The sequence below is a fragment of the Mesocricetus auratus genome, unplaced genomic scaffold (assembly GCF_017639785.1).
Source record: "Mesocricetus auratus isolate SY011 unplaced genomic scaffold, BCM_Maur_2.0 Super-Scaffold_6730, whole genome shotgun sequence".
Classification (NCBI taxonomy): Eukaryota; Metazoa; Chordata; class Mammalia; order Rodentia; family Cricetidae; genus Mesocricetus; species Mesocricetus auratus.
Genome location: NW_024429184.1, coordinates 2,136,149 through 2,153,627, shown reverse-complemented (window position 1 = coordinate 2,153,627; position 17,479 = coordinate 2,136,149). Strand labels below are relative to the sequence as shown.

At 44.6% G+C, this 17,479-nt stretch overlaps 1 protein-coding gene across 3 annotated transcripts in view; it reads right to left on the bottom strand.

Annotated features, from left to right (window-relative positions):
- The window catches only part of Svep1 (sushi, von Willebrand factor type A, EGF and pentraxin domain containing 1), a 176,593-nt gene that overhangs the window by 54,161 nt on the left and 104,953 nt on the right, over positions 1–17,479 (bottom strand). For all 3 annotated transcript variants that reach the window (XM_005085043.4, XM_021235926.2, XM_040737940.1), the window contains 10 exons: positions 14,100–14,213; positions 13,146–13,347; positions 11,219–11,376; positions 8,195–8,396; positions 6,136–6,311; positions 4,935–5,059; positions 3,746–3,869; positions 2,284–2,454; positions 1,008–1,181; positions 335–454 (listed from right to left, as the gene is read on the bottom strand). In XM_005085043.4, the coding sequence (XP_005085100.1) occupies positions 335–454; positions 1,008–1,181; positions 2,284–2,454; positions 3,746–3,869; positions 4,935–5,059; positions 6,136–6,311; positions 8,195–8,396; positions 11,219–11,376; positions 13,146–13,347; positions 14,100–14,213 (1,566 nt within the window). The remainder of the gene's footprint in view (positions 1–334; positions 455–1,007; positions 1,182–2,283; positions 2,455–3,745; positions 3,870–4,934; positions 5,060–6,135; positions 6,312–8,194; positions 8,397–11,218; positions 11,377–13,145; positions 13,348–14,099; positions 14,214–17,479) is intronic.

The following is a 17,479-nucleotide window of genomic DNA, read 5'->3' as shown; positions in this document are numbered from 1 at the left end:
TTGTGCGTGTCTGAGGCTGATGGTGAAGTCAAGCATCTTCCACGCTCTGTTTGTGGCCACGAAGCCCAGGGATATTTTTGAATGCACAAATCCTCTTCTACTATGTAGCTTCCTTTGACATCTGACGGCACTGGCTCAAGTTCGTGTTGCAGAAAATGGGAAGTCAGGGGAAGTTCAAGGCTAATTAGTTGTATCTTTAACGGCTACTGTATGTCCTTGATAAGAATGTTATGTTCCTCACCTGCCCCTTTGGCCTTTGTCTTGTTTTGAAATAACATACCCACCCCTAAAATGCACAGTTGGATTAAGTAACTGAGATAAGAGCTTTCAATACCTGCACAGTTTTTACCGTCTCCTGTGTACGGCGGGTTGCACGAGCATACGTAGGAACCGTTGGTGTTCAGGCAGGAAGCGTGCTCATTGCAGTCTGATCCAACCGCACACTCATCAACATCTGAAAAATGAAGACAGTTTACCAACAGTTCGGTGGATTTAAATCTTACTTATTTATATTTTATGTGTAAGCGTTCCTCGTGTACACCTGCACACCAGAAGAGGGCGTCAGATCCTATTACAGGTGGCTGAGAGCCACCCTGTGGTTTCTGGGGATGGAACTCAGGACCTCTGGAACGGCAGCCAATGCTCTTAACCCCTGAACCGCCATCCCCCCAGCCCCGCTGTATGTATTTTTTTAATGAAATTTAAATGCGACCATGGCGATCACACTGCAAATGGACAACAGAATCCGCTACTTCCTCAGTTGACAAGTGGGGAAGCAGGAGAGGGATGGAGGGTCGTCTTAATAATGAACTTGATTAAAACGAGGAACATTTTTGGTGCCTTGGGGGGAGGAAACAGCTGCTTTGCCATTGCCCGTTTTGCCCGGGGGCTTACTGGGATGGGGTGGAGTCAGCAAGGGGATGCCAGGAGAACCGTGGGGTTTGTGGCAGACGTTTTCCAAAGAACGTTGACTGCATCTTCGTAGCAGCTGCCAGCGTTTGCCTCACCTAGACATGACGGTGAGATGCCGTTCCAGCTCCCGTTGTCCGTACAGAACATTCGGGAGTCACCCAACAAGTAGTAGCCATTGTTGCACTGATAAGTCACGGTGCTGCCGGCGTGGAAGTCCTCGGCTGAGTAGAAGCCATTCTCCAGGGCAGGAGGCAGCCCACAGCGAATGCCTGGATGGGGCGGAGAAACAGCCGCTGCAGTGGGAGCAAAGTCCTCTAGCTCGTAAGAGCACTGGCTAGAGAGGGCTCTACATCGCGCGGGACCACACACGTGCTCCCAGCGCATGGTGCGTTGCCTGGTTCACAGTAGGCATGCAACCCACTCCCTCCCTCCCTCCCTCCCCCCTCCCTCCCTCCCTCCCTCCCTCCCTCCCTCCCTCCCTCCCTCCCTCCTTCCCTCACTCATTCATTCAAAAACACCCCTGGCACTGCACTGTCCTAGGTGCTTGGCTTACGACGGTGAAACAAAGCAGACGGGATTCCTGCTTTGTGACACTTCCTGTCCAGGGAGGAGGACAGAAAACAAGATAAAGGCTTGTTGTGTGGGGCGATGGCTGCCTCCTTAATTTTCTGGCCTTGATCATTATTATTCATTATAAGTAAACATTACTGTATGCACTGGTTTATTTATTTATTTTTTCCCCTGCCACTTCCGCCAGAATGTAAACACAAGAATACGGCCAGTAGCCGGGCGTTGGTGGCGCACACCTTTAATCCCAGCACTCAGGAGGCAGAGGCAGGTGGATCTCTGCAAGTTTGAGACCAGCCTGGACTACCAAGCGAGTTCCAGGACAGCCCCCAAACCCACAGAGAAACCCTGTCTCGAAAAACCAAAAAAAAAAAAAAAAAAAAAAAAAAAAAGAATACGGCCAGCATGTGCAGAACATACATCAGTGTGCAGATAAGGCCAGTATTTTTAAAAATCGTTTAGTCAGTGAATGCGTGGATACCCTCAGCTCAAGACAGCTGTCTCTCTTTCCTCGTCCGGCAACAGCACACCTCAAGGTGGCTCTCCAGCCCATGGGTCCCCTATTTCACTCATCTCTAGGTCCTGGCTTTTGTCGCCTTGGATGTGTTTGTCAAGGGGTGTCCTTTGCAGGCTCATCCTTTCCAGCCCCCACATGGAGCCTGGCCCAGTCTCTCACACAGGGCAAGGACTTGATGAATGTTTGCTGTGTTTGCAGACAACGAGCATTTTATCTAGCATCCTCCAAGTGCTTAAACGGATCCCCCTGACTTTCCAGAACCATCCACGTGAGCTGAGCAAACTCACGTTCACAGTGAGGGAGTGGTTGTGTCCACTGCCCTTGGTTCAGACAGTACTGCACAGGATTCCCAACTATCTGGAAGCCTGGGTCACAGAACAGACTGACTTTGGAGCCCGGCTTTCGATCTCCCGGTGCAGCTCTCAGGTGGGGTACAGCTCCTTCTAAAGACGGGCAATCTGGGGGGGGCAGAGAACACAGGTAAGAAGAGCATGCCAGCAACACAGCAGCAGGGCCACCGAGTCAAGGGCTCAAACTCTCTTTTGTGCCAGCTTGGCTGAATTAAAACAAGTTTTCAAGTACCCCGGTCATGGACAAAGAAAACGATAAGAAAAAAAAAATATTTGCGTCATCAAGTAATTTTCCTCCTTTCAACAGAAATCTGTTGGGTGTTTTTTTCTTTTTATTTATTTATTTTTAATTTTTTTATTTAGGTTAGAAACAATCTTGTTTTACATGTCAGTCCCAGCTCCCTCTCCCTCCCCTACTCCCCCGCCCTCCCTACCAGGTCCCCCAGTCCCCCACACAATCTCCACTCTGATCACCAAGGAAGGTAAGGCACTCCATGGTGCATCTCCAGTGACTGTCATTTCATCCAGGGCAGGGCCTAGGCCCTCCCACAAGAGTCCCGGCTGAGAGAGCCTCCCATACTGTGGCATGGGCACTCAAAGTCTATTTGTACACCAGGGATAAATATTATCTATTGGATATTTTTAAAGGAACAAATGGCATTCGGGGGATAGTAGTGCACTGTTATTGTACATTATCAAAAGTCATGAATTCCACAGTACTTTAAAAATTGGTTTAAATATGTTGATTTTTAGAAATAGTTTGGGTTATCCAGAGTGAATGTTCAGGGCATGTATGGGAACAGCCATTGGTTTTATCTGTTTCACAAAAGTGTCCTCATCTCAAATAGGAGCCTAGAAAAGTTGGCGATTATTATAAACAAAAACAGGACCGGAGAGAGATGGCTTGGTGGTTAAGAGCACTGGTTGCTCTGTAGGGAAGCCAGGTTCCATTCCCAGGACCCAAAGTGAAGATCACAACCATCCTTAACTCCAGATCCAGGAGATCCGGTGCCCTCATTTGGCCTTCAGGGGCTCCAGGCTCTGATGTGGTGCAGCACAGACTACACGCAGGAAACACATGCATATAAAAATAAAAATTGAAAGTCTAGAAACGAATAAAGCCAACACAAACTCAGAGCCTCCCACTCATCTTTTTAATCTTATTTTATCTTCATCCAAATACCCTACCCAATTACTTTGCACTCTGCTGTACAGAAACAATTTCAATATTCAAAACACCCTTTGGATGGACATGAGGTAGATGTAAATCCTAGGGGTCAGATTGTCATGTGCCATGATGTGGCCACAAGATCAAAGAATTTTGAATTGTGTTGCTTTTGACAGAGCATTCCAGAAGAGTCAAGACATGGCAAAGTTGGCATAAGAAAGAGGTCCTCACCAGAACAGAATATGCTGCTGGAATCAACCTTCACCTTCCCTGTGATTCCTGACAGGAAATCAGGCCAGGCTAACACATTTCCCCTACTGAGTTCTCCTGGGCAGGAGCTGGCCAGCGACTTCACCTGCGAGTTTAAAACACACTTTTAGATAAAGCTTCTACTAAAATGGAGCTTGATGTCACACATAATCCTGGTGAAACAGCCACAGATTGTTGAGGCAGAGGTGAAGGGGAGAATATGTTTTTTGTATGATATGATTAAAAGGCAACAGAGAATTTTCTTCTTTTTTCCAAATCCCCGCTATCAGGCCTCCCTACTATTTCTCCCACTTAAAAAGACTCACGGTTACCTGCAATTTTGAAAACATTTGCACAGAGTTTCTTGTCTAGATATTAATGTTGGTTAAGTCATATTTTTTTCAAAAGAAATTATTTATGCGTGTGTGTGTGTGTGTGTGTGTGTGTGCACCACCTGTGTGCAGGTGCTCAAAGTCACCAGAAGAGGGCATCATCCTCTGTAGCTGGAGTTATAGGAAATTGTGAGCAGTCTAAAATGGGTTCTAGGAACTGAACTTGGGTCCTTTGCAAGAGAAACAAGTGTTCTAAACCACTGAGCCATCTCTTCAGTCCCATCTGTAAGTATGATTTTGAGAGTGATGATTTATCAAGCCATTGTCACAGTGCAAACAACCCCACAAATGTGTGGCGGCCTTTCGTCAATCTTGCCAGAACTCTCTTATATAGATTCCCCCTCTCCTTTGTAGCTAAGAAAAACGAAGTGTAAAGTGGAGCAACATGATTGAAACCATCCCAGAAAGACTGTGGTTGGATCTCAGGTTGTTGGACTCAAGCTCTACTTGAAGTACAGATCTATCTCTTGCCATCTGTGGATGTTCTTACAACTACTCTAAGCATAGTCTCTATGTTCTTTCCATCGAAGATACTAACATATTTTCACACAATACCCATTCCCATTTAAATGTCGCAATATCGTTGAGAAATTAAAAGAGTCACCGTAGAAATCACTGTAGATAACATTTGCCTAACAGGGCAAGCTCTCCAGCATCAGTGATAAATCCTGCTAACTAGGAGTTTACAAATACGCTATGCCATCGTTAGACTGTTGGTGGTTTTGCTAGGTTTGTACCTCTGCATCTCATTACTGTCATACACTGAAAATGGAATTGACCTGCTGTGGAGACAGGACATAGTCCCAGAGGTTGAGCTGGCTTATGGAGCCCACAAAAGACTCAGCTGGGTTGAATCCCTCTCCTTTTTTGTCTTGCTCTTGCCCAAGAACTAATGCGCCACCACCTAGAGAGAGAAAGAGAGGGAGGGGCAGTGTGAGAATAAAGAAGAAAACTGGCCAAATGGTTGGTTATTTCCTAAAATGCCAATGCAATGGGAGTCTAACTAATACGAATGAATGAAAGTGTCACTGAAGGCTAAGCTATGACACTTTATTGCATGACTTAGCGACAAAGGCAGACTGAAATTAAGTTTATGTGACAGTCAAAGGTGGTTGTAGGGTGAGCCTGATGGGAGTGAGTTATCAGTGTATATTCTCTGTAGTCACCAATAAATGGATTTTAATGTCATTTCTGTAATATCTTAGCATTATAAAGTAAAACAAAGGGACGCAGTTCCTAAAATATAAATGAAATACCTGTTTTGTGTCTCTGCAAAGTGATCTCATCACATTTCAATGAGGGTTGATCTCAGTTATATAAATTATTAGTATATTTACCTTGGTTCAATATAACTTGCTTCTAGAAGGTTATTTTAAATATTTTAAGTTATTTGAGTTGAATTTTAGTTTATCTCAGCACTGTTTTTAAGTATTGGAAATAAGAGGAAAGTGAAGGATAATGACATCTACACAGCTCTTCCATGGCTGTGTCTACACAGGTCAAATTTCTTGCCATGTAAGTCTTCAGCAATTTTCAAACTAAAGCTCCATGAACAGTTAAAGTGACTTTAGAGGAAAGGGTGAGTTCTATCTGAGAAAGGACACAAAAGCTGGAAAGTATGCCCAGTGACAGATACTGTCCCAAACAAAACAGAAAGCCCCTAAAAAACAGTAGGCAAGCAAGCAGACTCCATCAACAGCCAATCGCTTCCTTAGAAGACAGCTTGATAAACACTCAGCCCAGTTTGCTTCTTGGTCAAACCAAGACCTCCAAAGCCATTACTCACACAGTCATGCAGTTCACCCAGGGAAAATGGTCTGATGGCTATAGTCTAGATAGCTGATGGTTGGTGAGGGAAAGACATAACTGTGGATCTTTGTCTGGAAGCAACGGCAACAAAGTTGGCCAATGTCACATCTGTGTAAGCACAGTCACCTCCAAAGTCTCATACACATATACCCATTTTTTCCTAAAACATACCAGGTATGGCTTTGCCGATAGAGAGGCCGGTACCACTGTCAGATAGTTTCCCGTCTATGTAGACTCTCCAGACTCCACCGGTACTTGTCCATGTGATTGCAATGTGATGCCAAGTGCCGTCATTTACAGATGGGCAGTTTGTGATCTTTTCCTTTCCATTCACATAAAGGACCCAACTGTGGAGAGAAATATTCCAGAGAATACAGTGAATGGTCACACAATTCTTTCCTTGGGCCATGTTACACTTTATTGCACGCACATGAGTGTATGAGTATGTGTGTGTGTGTGTGTGTGTGTGTAGCATTCATGTAATCCATCAGTTATTTCAACCCTCCATCTGATAGTATTTTAGAAGCAAGAGTTACTAAAATTCTAGCTCAAAGTAACACTGGTGAATGAGAAAAACCTTAGGGAGAGCCCGGACAATTGAAACAATTTAGCATCAAAAGTCAAGGGGTGAGAATTGCTGAAATGTCTGACCAGCAGCTTTCTTCTAGAACATGTTTTCCAAGACCAGAATTAGTCTTCAGATATCCATAGAAGGAAGTCTATTTCAGGGCTTATACTATGAACTGGGCATCTGTGTTCCCTCAAAACTTGTATGTTCAAAATCCTAACCAACAATCTGGCAGTGTAAGAAGAGAGGCCTTTGGCGGTGACTAGGTCATGAGGACAGGGCCATCTGAACAGGATTTCTGTAGTAACAGAAGAGGTCAGAAGAAACCACTTGCTGCTTCAGTCTTTGAGGGCACAGAAAGAACATTCCTGGAGGGAATCTGTGAACCAGTCAAGGGTTCTTCCCAGACCCTGGTTCTGCTGCTGTCTGGATCATAGACTTTCTATATCAAATTGAACAGACTGGTCATATGGTAATCCAAATATGTCTGCCCAAATGAAAGAACCAAAAGAGGGTTCTAAAAACCCCACCACCCAGGGGAGTGGTGTAAAGACAGTAAACAGTTTAAAGTGGAAAGTGTCCAATGAAAAAATGATTGTAGAAAGAAGAGGGTGAGAATAAGTCTTCGCAGATACTGGTAACAACATCCACAGGAACATCCTTGCAACACTGTTTCCTCTAGATGTTTTCCCTTTTCCTCTCTCCAACCAGAAGGCAACAGTTACCTTTTTATGGATATTGTACCTTAAGTGTTTGCCAATGCCTTTATTTTTTTTCCTCCCTGAAAGTTCAAGTTCACCAAGAAGAACTGCGTTTGATGAGATTTCTACCAAAATAATGGCACTCCTCTCTAACTTGAGAAGAAAGTCCCAGTAGGTCTCTGGGACCTGCAACATGCACCACAGGCCACAGTGATGGATGAACCTGAGAAAAAAGGGCCCCTTGGAGCACGGTGAAGCCTAGTCAGGGGTGGTCTTGCAGCCTCACTGAGGAATCCAAGTGTGGAAACGAGTGGAGGGTCATCATAGGACCCCAGAGGTTAAGCCAGTGAACAGCTCGGCAATAACTAGTGTGGGCAGGCGACCAGTGGTGGGGGCTGTCCAAGTCTGCGGCTCCTCGGCAAAACTTTAGACACAACTGGGATGACCGTGCAGAGGGAAGGACTCTGGAGTTAGGCTTAACTGAAGGAATCAAGAATTCCCCCTTGTACCCTGAGGCTGTGCACTGGTTCTTATTCAGTACACTTGTCTCCCACACACAAGTGCTCCGGATGACCCTTAATCTTTGGATGTCCTACTATGTAAAAAAGAGCATGGGTCTCCTGAGAGTTAGACCCGATCTTCCCATGATATGATTTGCAAGGGGCAGGGCACGGCAAAAAAAATTTAGGCTTCCTGAAATTTTGTTTTGCAGTCTGCAGGAGGGGCAGTATTTCCTCAGGGCATTGGTAAGGTAAAATAAAACAATACCCATGACAACACTCACACTTGACTTTCTCATAGAGCTTGTTTAGGTGTCCCAACTTTCTGCTGTCGTTCAAGCCTCCATGCCTCCCTCGTTCCCAAGCCCCAACGTCTGAATGTGAGCCCTAAGCGGGATTCAGTTCTAACTTGGTGTCAGGAGAAGCTCTCCCGCCACACCCACCCAAACACTTCTGCTTACCCATTATAATCGGTCAGGAGGAAGGTGTTGTCTTTGTCGCCCTCAAGGGCATAGGAGATGGGTGTCCCGTAGTTGATGACATCAGAGGACTTCATCCAGAAGGCACAGGTTACGGCATGGAGAGATGGAAGGACTCCATCTAGTATGACATACCCATAGATGCCAGAAACTTCAAAATCCAGATTAAAACCCGAAGGCTGTTCTGCAACAAATAAGGAGAGTTGCAGAATGTGGCATGCCTCTGTGCTTCCAGTTGTCTGGGGAAAGCAGCGGACAAGAAGCACCAAATCCAAAGACGTTAACTTCATCACACGTGAAGGCTTGAGAATCGGTTTCAAAATTTACAGCACCTTTATGAAACATATATCTGCATCTATATAACTAGTGAGTATACGTAATAAGGGAGAACACAGCCGTACCAGGGAGCAGGAAAACAGGGTTGTGGAGGTAGAAAGTCTGAGAGCTGATAAGGCAGTGTGTATGTTGCTGGGAGGGACTGTGGAGAGACGGTTGATGCTGCAGAGGACGGAGAGGCTAACTCAGGGGTAGCATCTGCCCTTACTCAGGGATCTGTCTCTTCCATAGCTGATGAACAATTCAGCTCTTCTCCTATTCAGCTCTGCAAAGCCTGTTCTATCACAAAAGACTTCAGTCTGCTTGGAAGGAAATTAGCGTTGCTCCGTTGACTCTCTGACATACTTGTCTATCAACAAGCCCAGTGGCTTTTTTACAAGTGTCCTTTCAGGACACATGGAAGAAATAGAGATGATAATTAGAATTCACAGCCACAGAGATGAGCACTCTGTTTGGCTGGTTCATTTGCTCGAGCTCAACTTTATAACATGGTAAATATGGCTAATAACAGCACATGTACAATTCAAAACTACTGAGAGTACATATTAAGTATTCTCACAACAAAATGTGTGAAGCAGCTGCGGTAATAAATATGTTGACTAGATTGCTTTAAATATTCATAAGTCATAACATGTTCTCATAGTCCAATAAATTTATGTAGTTGTAATGTTTCAACTTTCTATCATGAAAATGCCGTTAAAATTAACAAAATGGCTTAGTGCAATGGTTCTCAACCTGTGGATCATAGGGGTTGCCTAAAACCATTGGAAAACACCTACCTTTTATTAGGATTTATAATAGTAGAAAAATTATAGTTATAAAGTAGCAACAAAATAATTGTAGGTTGGGGGTTACCACAACATAAGAAACTGTATCAAAACAGCATTGTGGGAACACCAGACCTTGAGCAGAGACCCACTTCCCCTTCTGCCTGGGAGTAGGCAGCTATAGGACAATGTTTAGTAAAAACATGTTTACTAAAAACGATACAATAAGTTCCTGGCCACTTCCCCTTCTGCCTGGGAGTAGGCAGCTGTAAGACAATGTTTAGTAAAAACCTGTTTACTAAAAATGATACAATAAGTTCCTGGGAAAGGCCTTCCCACGGAAACCGCCCTGACCTCGACCTTGTCCAGAGACTAACCGCACCTTCAAAAACCCACACACATCCACCTCTGGTGTCAGAGCAGAACCAGCGAGGGTAGAGGAGAGAGCAGAAGCTTCTCTGGTGGGAGCTTTTCTTAGGAAGTTTTTCTTGAACCTTTTTGGAGCCTGTTTAAAGTTCTCTTTATATCATTGAACGAGTCTCTGTGTTATCAATACCCGACACCCTCCGCACGTTCTCGGACACAGGCCGCGCAGCAGTCGTGACACAGCATTAGGAAGGGTGAGAACCACTGGGCTTAGTGAGTAAAGTGTCAGTTCATACAAACATGAGGACATGATTTCCCAACGCTAGCACCCACATAAAAAGTCAGACATGGTGGCATGTCTATAATCCCAATGCTGGGAGGCAGAGATGGGGGATCCCTGGAACTTGCTGGTCTGCCAATCTAGACAGTGAGCTTTTGGTTCAGTGAGAGAACATGTGGCGCGCACACACACAGACACACGCATGCATGCATACACACACATGCAGGCGCATACACACACACACACATACACACACACACACACACACACACACACACACACGGCCTCAAGACCACAAAGAAGGAAGTAAACAAGAAAGAAGGGGGAGGAGAAATAATAATTGAGCAGCTGGTGTGTGGCAGAGCCGGGATGCACGCAGCAAAAAACAAAAGGTTAAAAAGGGAAACCCGGAAGAGGTCTGCCAAATTGTTTTCTACATTTCCCTCATGGATCCCTAAACTTCAGTTTCCTCATCCAAGCTGTTGGTGATGGTGACAGCAGCACCTAGTTTATTGATGGCTGTGAAGATGAAATGAGCACCAAGGGCTTAGCGGAGCCCATCGTATGTGGGCAGCACATGACCCAGGCAGAAGCTGAGACTTCCATAATTATTCAGAGTATTGTTAACAGTCATTGTGAGCTCACACACACCTGTCTCACACCTGAGTTCACACACACCTGTCTCACACCTGAGCTCACACACACCTGTCTCACACCTGAGCTCACACACACCTGTCTCACACCCGAGCTCACAGACACCTGTCTCACACCCGAGCTCACACACACCTGTCTCACACCTGAGTTCACACACACCTGTCTCACACCTGAGCTCACACACACCTGTCTCACACCTGAGCTCACACACACCTGTCTCACACCTGAGTTCACACACACCTGCCTCTCACCTGAGTTCACACACTTGTCTCACACCTGAGCTCACACACACCTGTCTCACACCTGAGCTCACACACACCTGTCTCACACCTGAGTTCACACACACCTGCCTCTCACCTGAGTTCACACACTTGTCTCACACCTGAGTTCACACACTTGTCTCACACCTGAGCTCACACATACCTGTCTCACACCTGAGCTCACACACACCTGTCTCACACCTGAGCTCACACACACCTGTCTCACACCTGACTTCACACACACACCTGTCTCACACCTGAATTCACACATACCTGTATCACACCTGAGCTCACACACACCTGTGCTCACACACACCTGTCTCACACCTGAATTCACACATACCTGTCTCACACCTGCGGCCTGAAAACCCTGGCCGACATTTACAACTGTATGAGTTCAGCTCATCCACGCAGGTGGCCTGGTTCCTGCACGGGTTGGACTGACATTCGTTGATATTCAGCTCACAGTGTGGTCCTGTGAAGCCTGCTGGGCATTGGCACCTGGAAGAAAATGAGATGCATCATCAGGAACCATAAGAGGATCCATTAGAGAAACTGTGTCCCCAATTACGACAACCTTGTCTCAGAAGACTTTAAAAGACTGAAATGGCAAAACCTGTTCCCCAGTCCAAAAAGCACTTAAATTGTGTTTTCTTTTCCAATTATCAGATTGTGCCTGAACTACTTCAAGACACTCTGCATCATAAATACAACAAAACACAGCAAAAAGGAATTCTGGTCCAAGTGAAATTTGGTTTATGTGAGTTCTTTCCCCCACAGAGATCCCTAGGAAAACACGGATAGTTCAGGCTCTATTCTAAAGCCTTTTAATTTATGATTCCAATGTTAAGGTAATGAGGTAATGCTGGTGTCATCCCGACTTTATTGATGAGTTATAAGTTTGCTACAGCAGTTAAGTCGCGTGAGGAAGTCCTGCCGTTGCTGAGTGGTGGGAGTCTCAACCTCATTCTTGATCATCGTGCCAGGACCTGTCGTCACAACCAATTGCTTACACACACTGGAGGGGCTGTTTCTGAAATCACATTCTACTGACACCCTAAGTGCTCCCTCAGGAAGACAAGATCTCCCCCCCAAGAACTTTTGATTCATCTACAAAGGCTCAGTTTTTGCTATTTTATTTATTGTGCTCATGTTCGAGTTCTTTAAACGAAAGATTTCCTAAGTAGATGCCAGAACACCGTGGATTCCAGTGCAGATGGCCCGCCCGCAGGCGGTATGATCATACAGCCCGTTTTTTCATCTTACCTCGTGCAAAGGTTTTGGCTAAGATGCAAAATGTTCAAAAATACTGATTTCTGCCTAGTGCTCACATGTTAACGTCCACGTGCTGGGACTGTAGTTTCCCTTCACTGTTATTTTGCACATGTGTGTGTTTCTGTACACGTGTACACACATGGTGGTCAGAGGTTGGTGTCAGCCATCCGCCTCTGCCTTTCTCTACCTTATTTTCCAAGACAGGGTCTCTCATTGGACTCGGAGTTCCACATTCTGGCTAATCTGGCTGGCCAGTGAGCTCTGTAACCCACACGTCTCCACTGTCCGTCCCTGGGATCACAGGGTGCTGCCACACCAAGCTTCATTTATTTACACAGGGATTCAAACTCAAGTTCTTCATGCTTTTTTTTCTATCGTTTTTGGCAAATACGTGATGACCATGCCATCTCTGCAGTTCCCTCCTTCCACAACTCATGAGTTCTCAAGAGCCAGAGTTTCTAAACCTGTCACGTATCAGACTCATAGACTTCAAATGCCGCCTTAGGCTGCCTACATTAAAGTTACAGATTTCAGGTTGGAAGTGCAGCTCGGTGGTGCTGGCCTGACTTGCGGGGAACCCCAGGTTCAACCCTTAGCGCTGCAAAAAACACCAGTCATGGTGGCACCTGCATATGATTGCAGCACCCAGGTAGGGGCAGAAGAATCAGAAGTTCAAAGTCATCTTCAACTATGTAGCGAGTTCCAGGTCAGACGTGCCTAAGGAGACTCCGTCTCAAAAACAACACACACACACACACACACACACACACACACACACACACTCACACAAACACACACACACCAAACAAGCAACAACAACAGAAACTACAGGCTCACATCCAGGCGGTGGTGCGATTCTACTGTGCCTACCTTTGGGGTGATCGTGTGAGGCTAGCTGGCTTGGGACTTTGCAGCTAGTACTCCACAAAGACTGCGCAGCGACTGCTCAGTCTAGGAGGAAGCATAAAGCGGAAACTCTAGACTTGGCCTTTTACCTGAAACTGTTGGCACCGTCCTTGCACGTGGCTCCATTTTGGCATGGCTGGCTGAGACACTCGTCCACGTTTTTTTCACACCGAGTGCCCAAAAATCCGGGCGGGCATTTGCACAAGAAACCCCCAACCTGGTCTTTACAGACCCCATTATTTAAGCAGGGGCTTGACTGGCATTCATTGACGTCTGTCTCACAGTGCACACCTAGGGTGGGTGAGGATGAGAAAGAGCTGGGGTTGGTGGTTACCTCCGTGGGAAAACTGAGCTCAGCGTGACTCCTCGAGGGCACCTAAAGGAGGGAGGTGGCAGAGCCACTGCCATTAGCCCTGCTCACGATGCCCCTTAGAAGGATCCCTGGCTTTGTGGAGTCATTTCAGGACTCTGCACTTTTGGGGACTCAGTTTATTTTATCTTCCTTCTGAAAGTGTGGTTTCAGCAAGGGACATCAAGCTGAAACGATGTTTAAAAAGACAATACACTTAGCTCTCTCTCTCTCTTTATTTTCTGTCTCTGTGACCTCGTGTTTTCCCTCGTGCTCGCCCCTCTCGGACTTACTCCCTAAAAATTAAGTACATATTTCTTTAACCACACTGCTTCCATCAGTTTGCAAGATATATTAGTCTGCATCAATTTAAATTCTTTTTTTTTTTTTTTTGGTTTTTCGAGACAGGGTTTCTCTGTATTGTTTTGGAGGCTGTCCTGGAACTCACTGTGTAGACCAGGCTGGCCTCGAACTCACAGAGATCCGCCTGCCTCTGCCTCCCGAGTGCTGGGGTTAAAGGCGTGCTCCACCAACGCCCTGCCAGTTTATGTTCATTTTATGAACATCATTTACATGATTTATCTCCAATAGCATGCTCATAAAATCCAAATATAGTACTTAGATATTATAACGGCTAACGCACTAATTTTTATTTACAGAATTTTGAAACAGGAGAGAAGGGCAAGCTTCTTACCAACATATCCTTTTACACAGGTACAGTGGTAGCTTGCCAAGTCATCGGTGCAGGTTCCTTTATTCAAGCAAGGGCTGGAACTACACTCATTTATGTTTTCTTCACACAGTTGGCCTGCAAAGAACCACAGAGGCTTTGATCTGGAGAAAACGTAAGTTTTGTTCAAGCAAATTGTTCGGAGTGAAAACTGAGCAATTGGAAATCGTGGCTGACGAGCCTGTGAAATTTTTGCTCCTTGCCAAATACCAACACAAATATTTCTCTCCATTTTTGAATTTCAAAAAAGAAAAGTTTAGCCAGAAATGTAACATGTTTGGCATACGGTGAGAGATGACACCTGTGAACATGTGACCATATTTCTAAGAAGGTGTGATCTTCCTTAAAGTTGTTTTCTCTCATCATCTGCTCATTAGTTGTTTATTCTTTGCTGTGTAACCCTTCTGAAGCTAAGCTGTGACAGCACACAACTGACAAAATGTATTTGAGAAAAATGCTGAATAAAGAAAATAACTTATTTTGTTCTGAACGTCCAGAAAACAGTAGCCAGACTTCTGTGCAGCTGTCCACCGTGCTCTGTGAACAAGTTCTGAGGGCAAAGTGCTGTCATCCACATCCTTTCCTCTGTTGCTTAGCAACAGATACCCAGCACGTGATAGTACCAAGTGCAGGATGCTTAAATCCAAGGTGCACATGGAATCATGTAGCAGATGTCTAGCGGCACACACACACACACACACACACACACACACACACACACACACACACCCTACCACAAACTACACTAGAGAGAGATTTCACCAATGAAAGATTTTGAAGGTAGCAATTCTAACAAATCTACATTTACACAGAGCACAATACTGTTCTATTAATTTTCATTATCAACTTGATACAACCTGGAGTCACCTGGGAAGATGGGATGATGGGGGAAGTCCTGTGTATATGTCAATAAAGCACTGTTGGCCAATAGGAAAGCAAGATAGGTGGGACTAGGAGTCCAGGAGGACTCTGGGTAGGAGAAACACAGGGAGTCAAGATGTAACCGCCATAGGGATAAGAAGCCCGGAAACTTCTCCAGTAAGAGAAATACTTAGATTAGCAATTATGGGATAAATACTTAAGTCAGAGCTAGCTAGTAAGAAACAAGCAAGGCCAACAGCTTCATAATTAATATAGCCTCCTGTGTAAACGTTTATTTGGGACTGATGCGGCTCTGGAACCAGGCTGGCGGGAAGGCTTCTCTTTACAATGGGACCTCAATAATATTGGGCTATAACCAGGTCTGTGAGAGACTGTGGTGTCTGAAGACTGATGTGTGAGGGACCAGCCCACCGTGGGCAACGCCATCCCTAGGCAAGTGGGTGGGCTCTGTGAGGAAGCTGAACGTGAGCCAGAGGGAGAGCCAGTAAGCGGAGCTCCCTCTTGTCTCCAAGTTTCTGCTTTGAGCTCCTACTCTGACTTCCTCCAACGATGGATTGTGATCTGAAGTATAAGTCAAATGAACCCTTCCTCCCCAGGGTGCTTTTTGTTACAGCGTTTCATCACAGCAAGAGATCAAGCTATAGGTGCTTTTTTGTGATAAGTACTGCCAGCACATCCAATGTTTAGCAAGCGGCACAGTATATTCAAAGTCTAATAAATGCATGTGATTCAGAAGCCTGGGTCTAATTTTCTCGTGGTATATGTCTGCCACTCTTTTCACAAGATTGATGTGACAGTCCCAGGTGAAGCTAACCTGAGATTTGGAGATTGTCTTTTAAGTAGATATGCGTGGGTGCAGAGGCATCATCTTTACACCGCAAAGAATGAAGAGAGGGGGCAGGGGGCATGAAATTGAAACAACAATGAATCCGGCGGTGGGTCCACCTGCTGAACACGTGTCTTCAACAGGAGGCAGAGGTAGCAAGCATGCAGATCTACAGCTTTCTCAGTTAAGTCTGAGCATGCCTACCTCTTGAAATACAGTTGAATTTACATGTGCGATAAACCCCTAAAAGAAAACACACACTCTGTTCCTGTTGGGGACGCGTAGGCATATATTATCCGTCTGCCCGATTGCCAACTAGAGGGGACTTTGGGATGCTATTCACTGTTTAGGACGTTTACTCGTAAAAATCTTTGAATACTTACAAACGAATGTGCATGAGGATGCAGTGTGATTAGTGTGAGACAGAACAAGAAAGTCTAAATATTAGGGGATGATGGAGCACTGAATAATTCAGGCAATGTACATGAGTTATGAAAGAGGACATAAAGTAATTGTTTTTCTATTTTGTCTTTTTTTTCTTTTGATGGCAGATAAGTGAGTAAAATTCTGCTTAATAGCGAAACTGAGAAATCCAGTGTGAAACCTCACGGTTTCTGAATCGCTATTTAAACTGCATAGAAGTTCTTTGAGATGTATAGATTTGGGGTCTGGCTAATTTTGGCGTGTGTGTGTGTGTGTGTGATATTTTTCTATTTGCAAGATGTTTTTTAAAAATAAAAGTTTGTAAATAAAAATACCCAGAAATCTTTGAATTGGACTTCCAAACAACATATAATTCCACTGTATAAACTCAGTGTCCCTCCCCAGAAAACTAGTTCTACCATAATGTCATGGATCCCAAGTTGACAAAACAGAACTGGTTCAAGGATTGTCACCATATATTATATTAAAATTTTAATTTCATTATGAAAATTGTTTTTTTGGAGATGATGTTTCAGAATCTAGTTACTGTGAAATATGTTATAAAGATTATAAAAGAGTTATTAAATACAGAAAATCATATACATGCATAAATTAAAATACTTATTTAAAATACTTTTTGAATAATAATTTCATGAGTTAGGTACAGAGATAACTCCTCAATAGGTCTCTACTTCTGTCATAACAATATTATGAGATTGCTATTGCTTCTTAGGTTATAAATCATATTCTTGTGACATGTTTATGTAAAATATGTTATGTTTGTTTATGCTACAGAATATTACTTTAAGTATGTGAAGGCATGTTACTTTTGTTTCTCCTGCATTTGTTTGATGATGTAAGGATGTGTTATGTTTGTTTAGTTGTGCAAAGTTGCATTTGTTTTACCTTGCCTGCCTAAGGCAACTGATTGGTCTAATAAAGAGCTGAACAGCCGATGTGTAGGCAGGGGAGGGATAAGCAGGGCTGGTGGGCAGAGGACATAAGAAGGAAGAGAAAACTAGGCTCCAGAGAGATAATAGGGAAGAGAGAATGAGGGAGAAAGAGAGGCTTAGGTTGGAGCTGCCAGCCATCCAGATATGAGAAGCAGTGAAAGGAAGGCATACAAAAGGAGAGAAAAGTAAAAATCCCTGAGGCAAAACATAGATAAAGACAACAGATCAAAACAAGAGCTAAGATGAGGCCAAGAATTTGT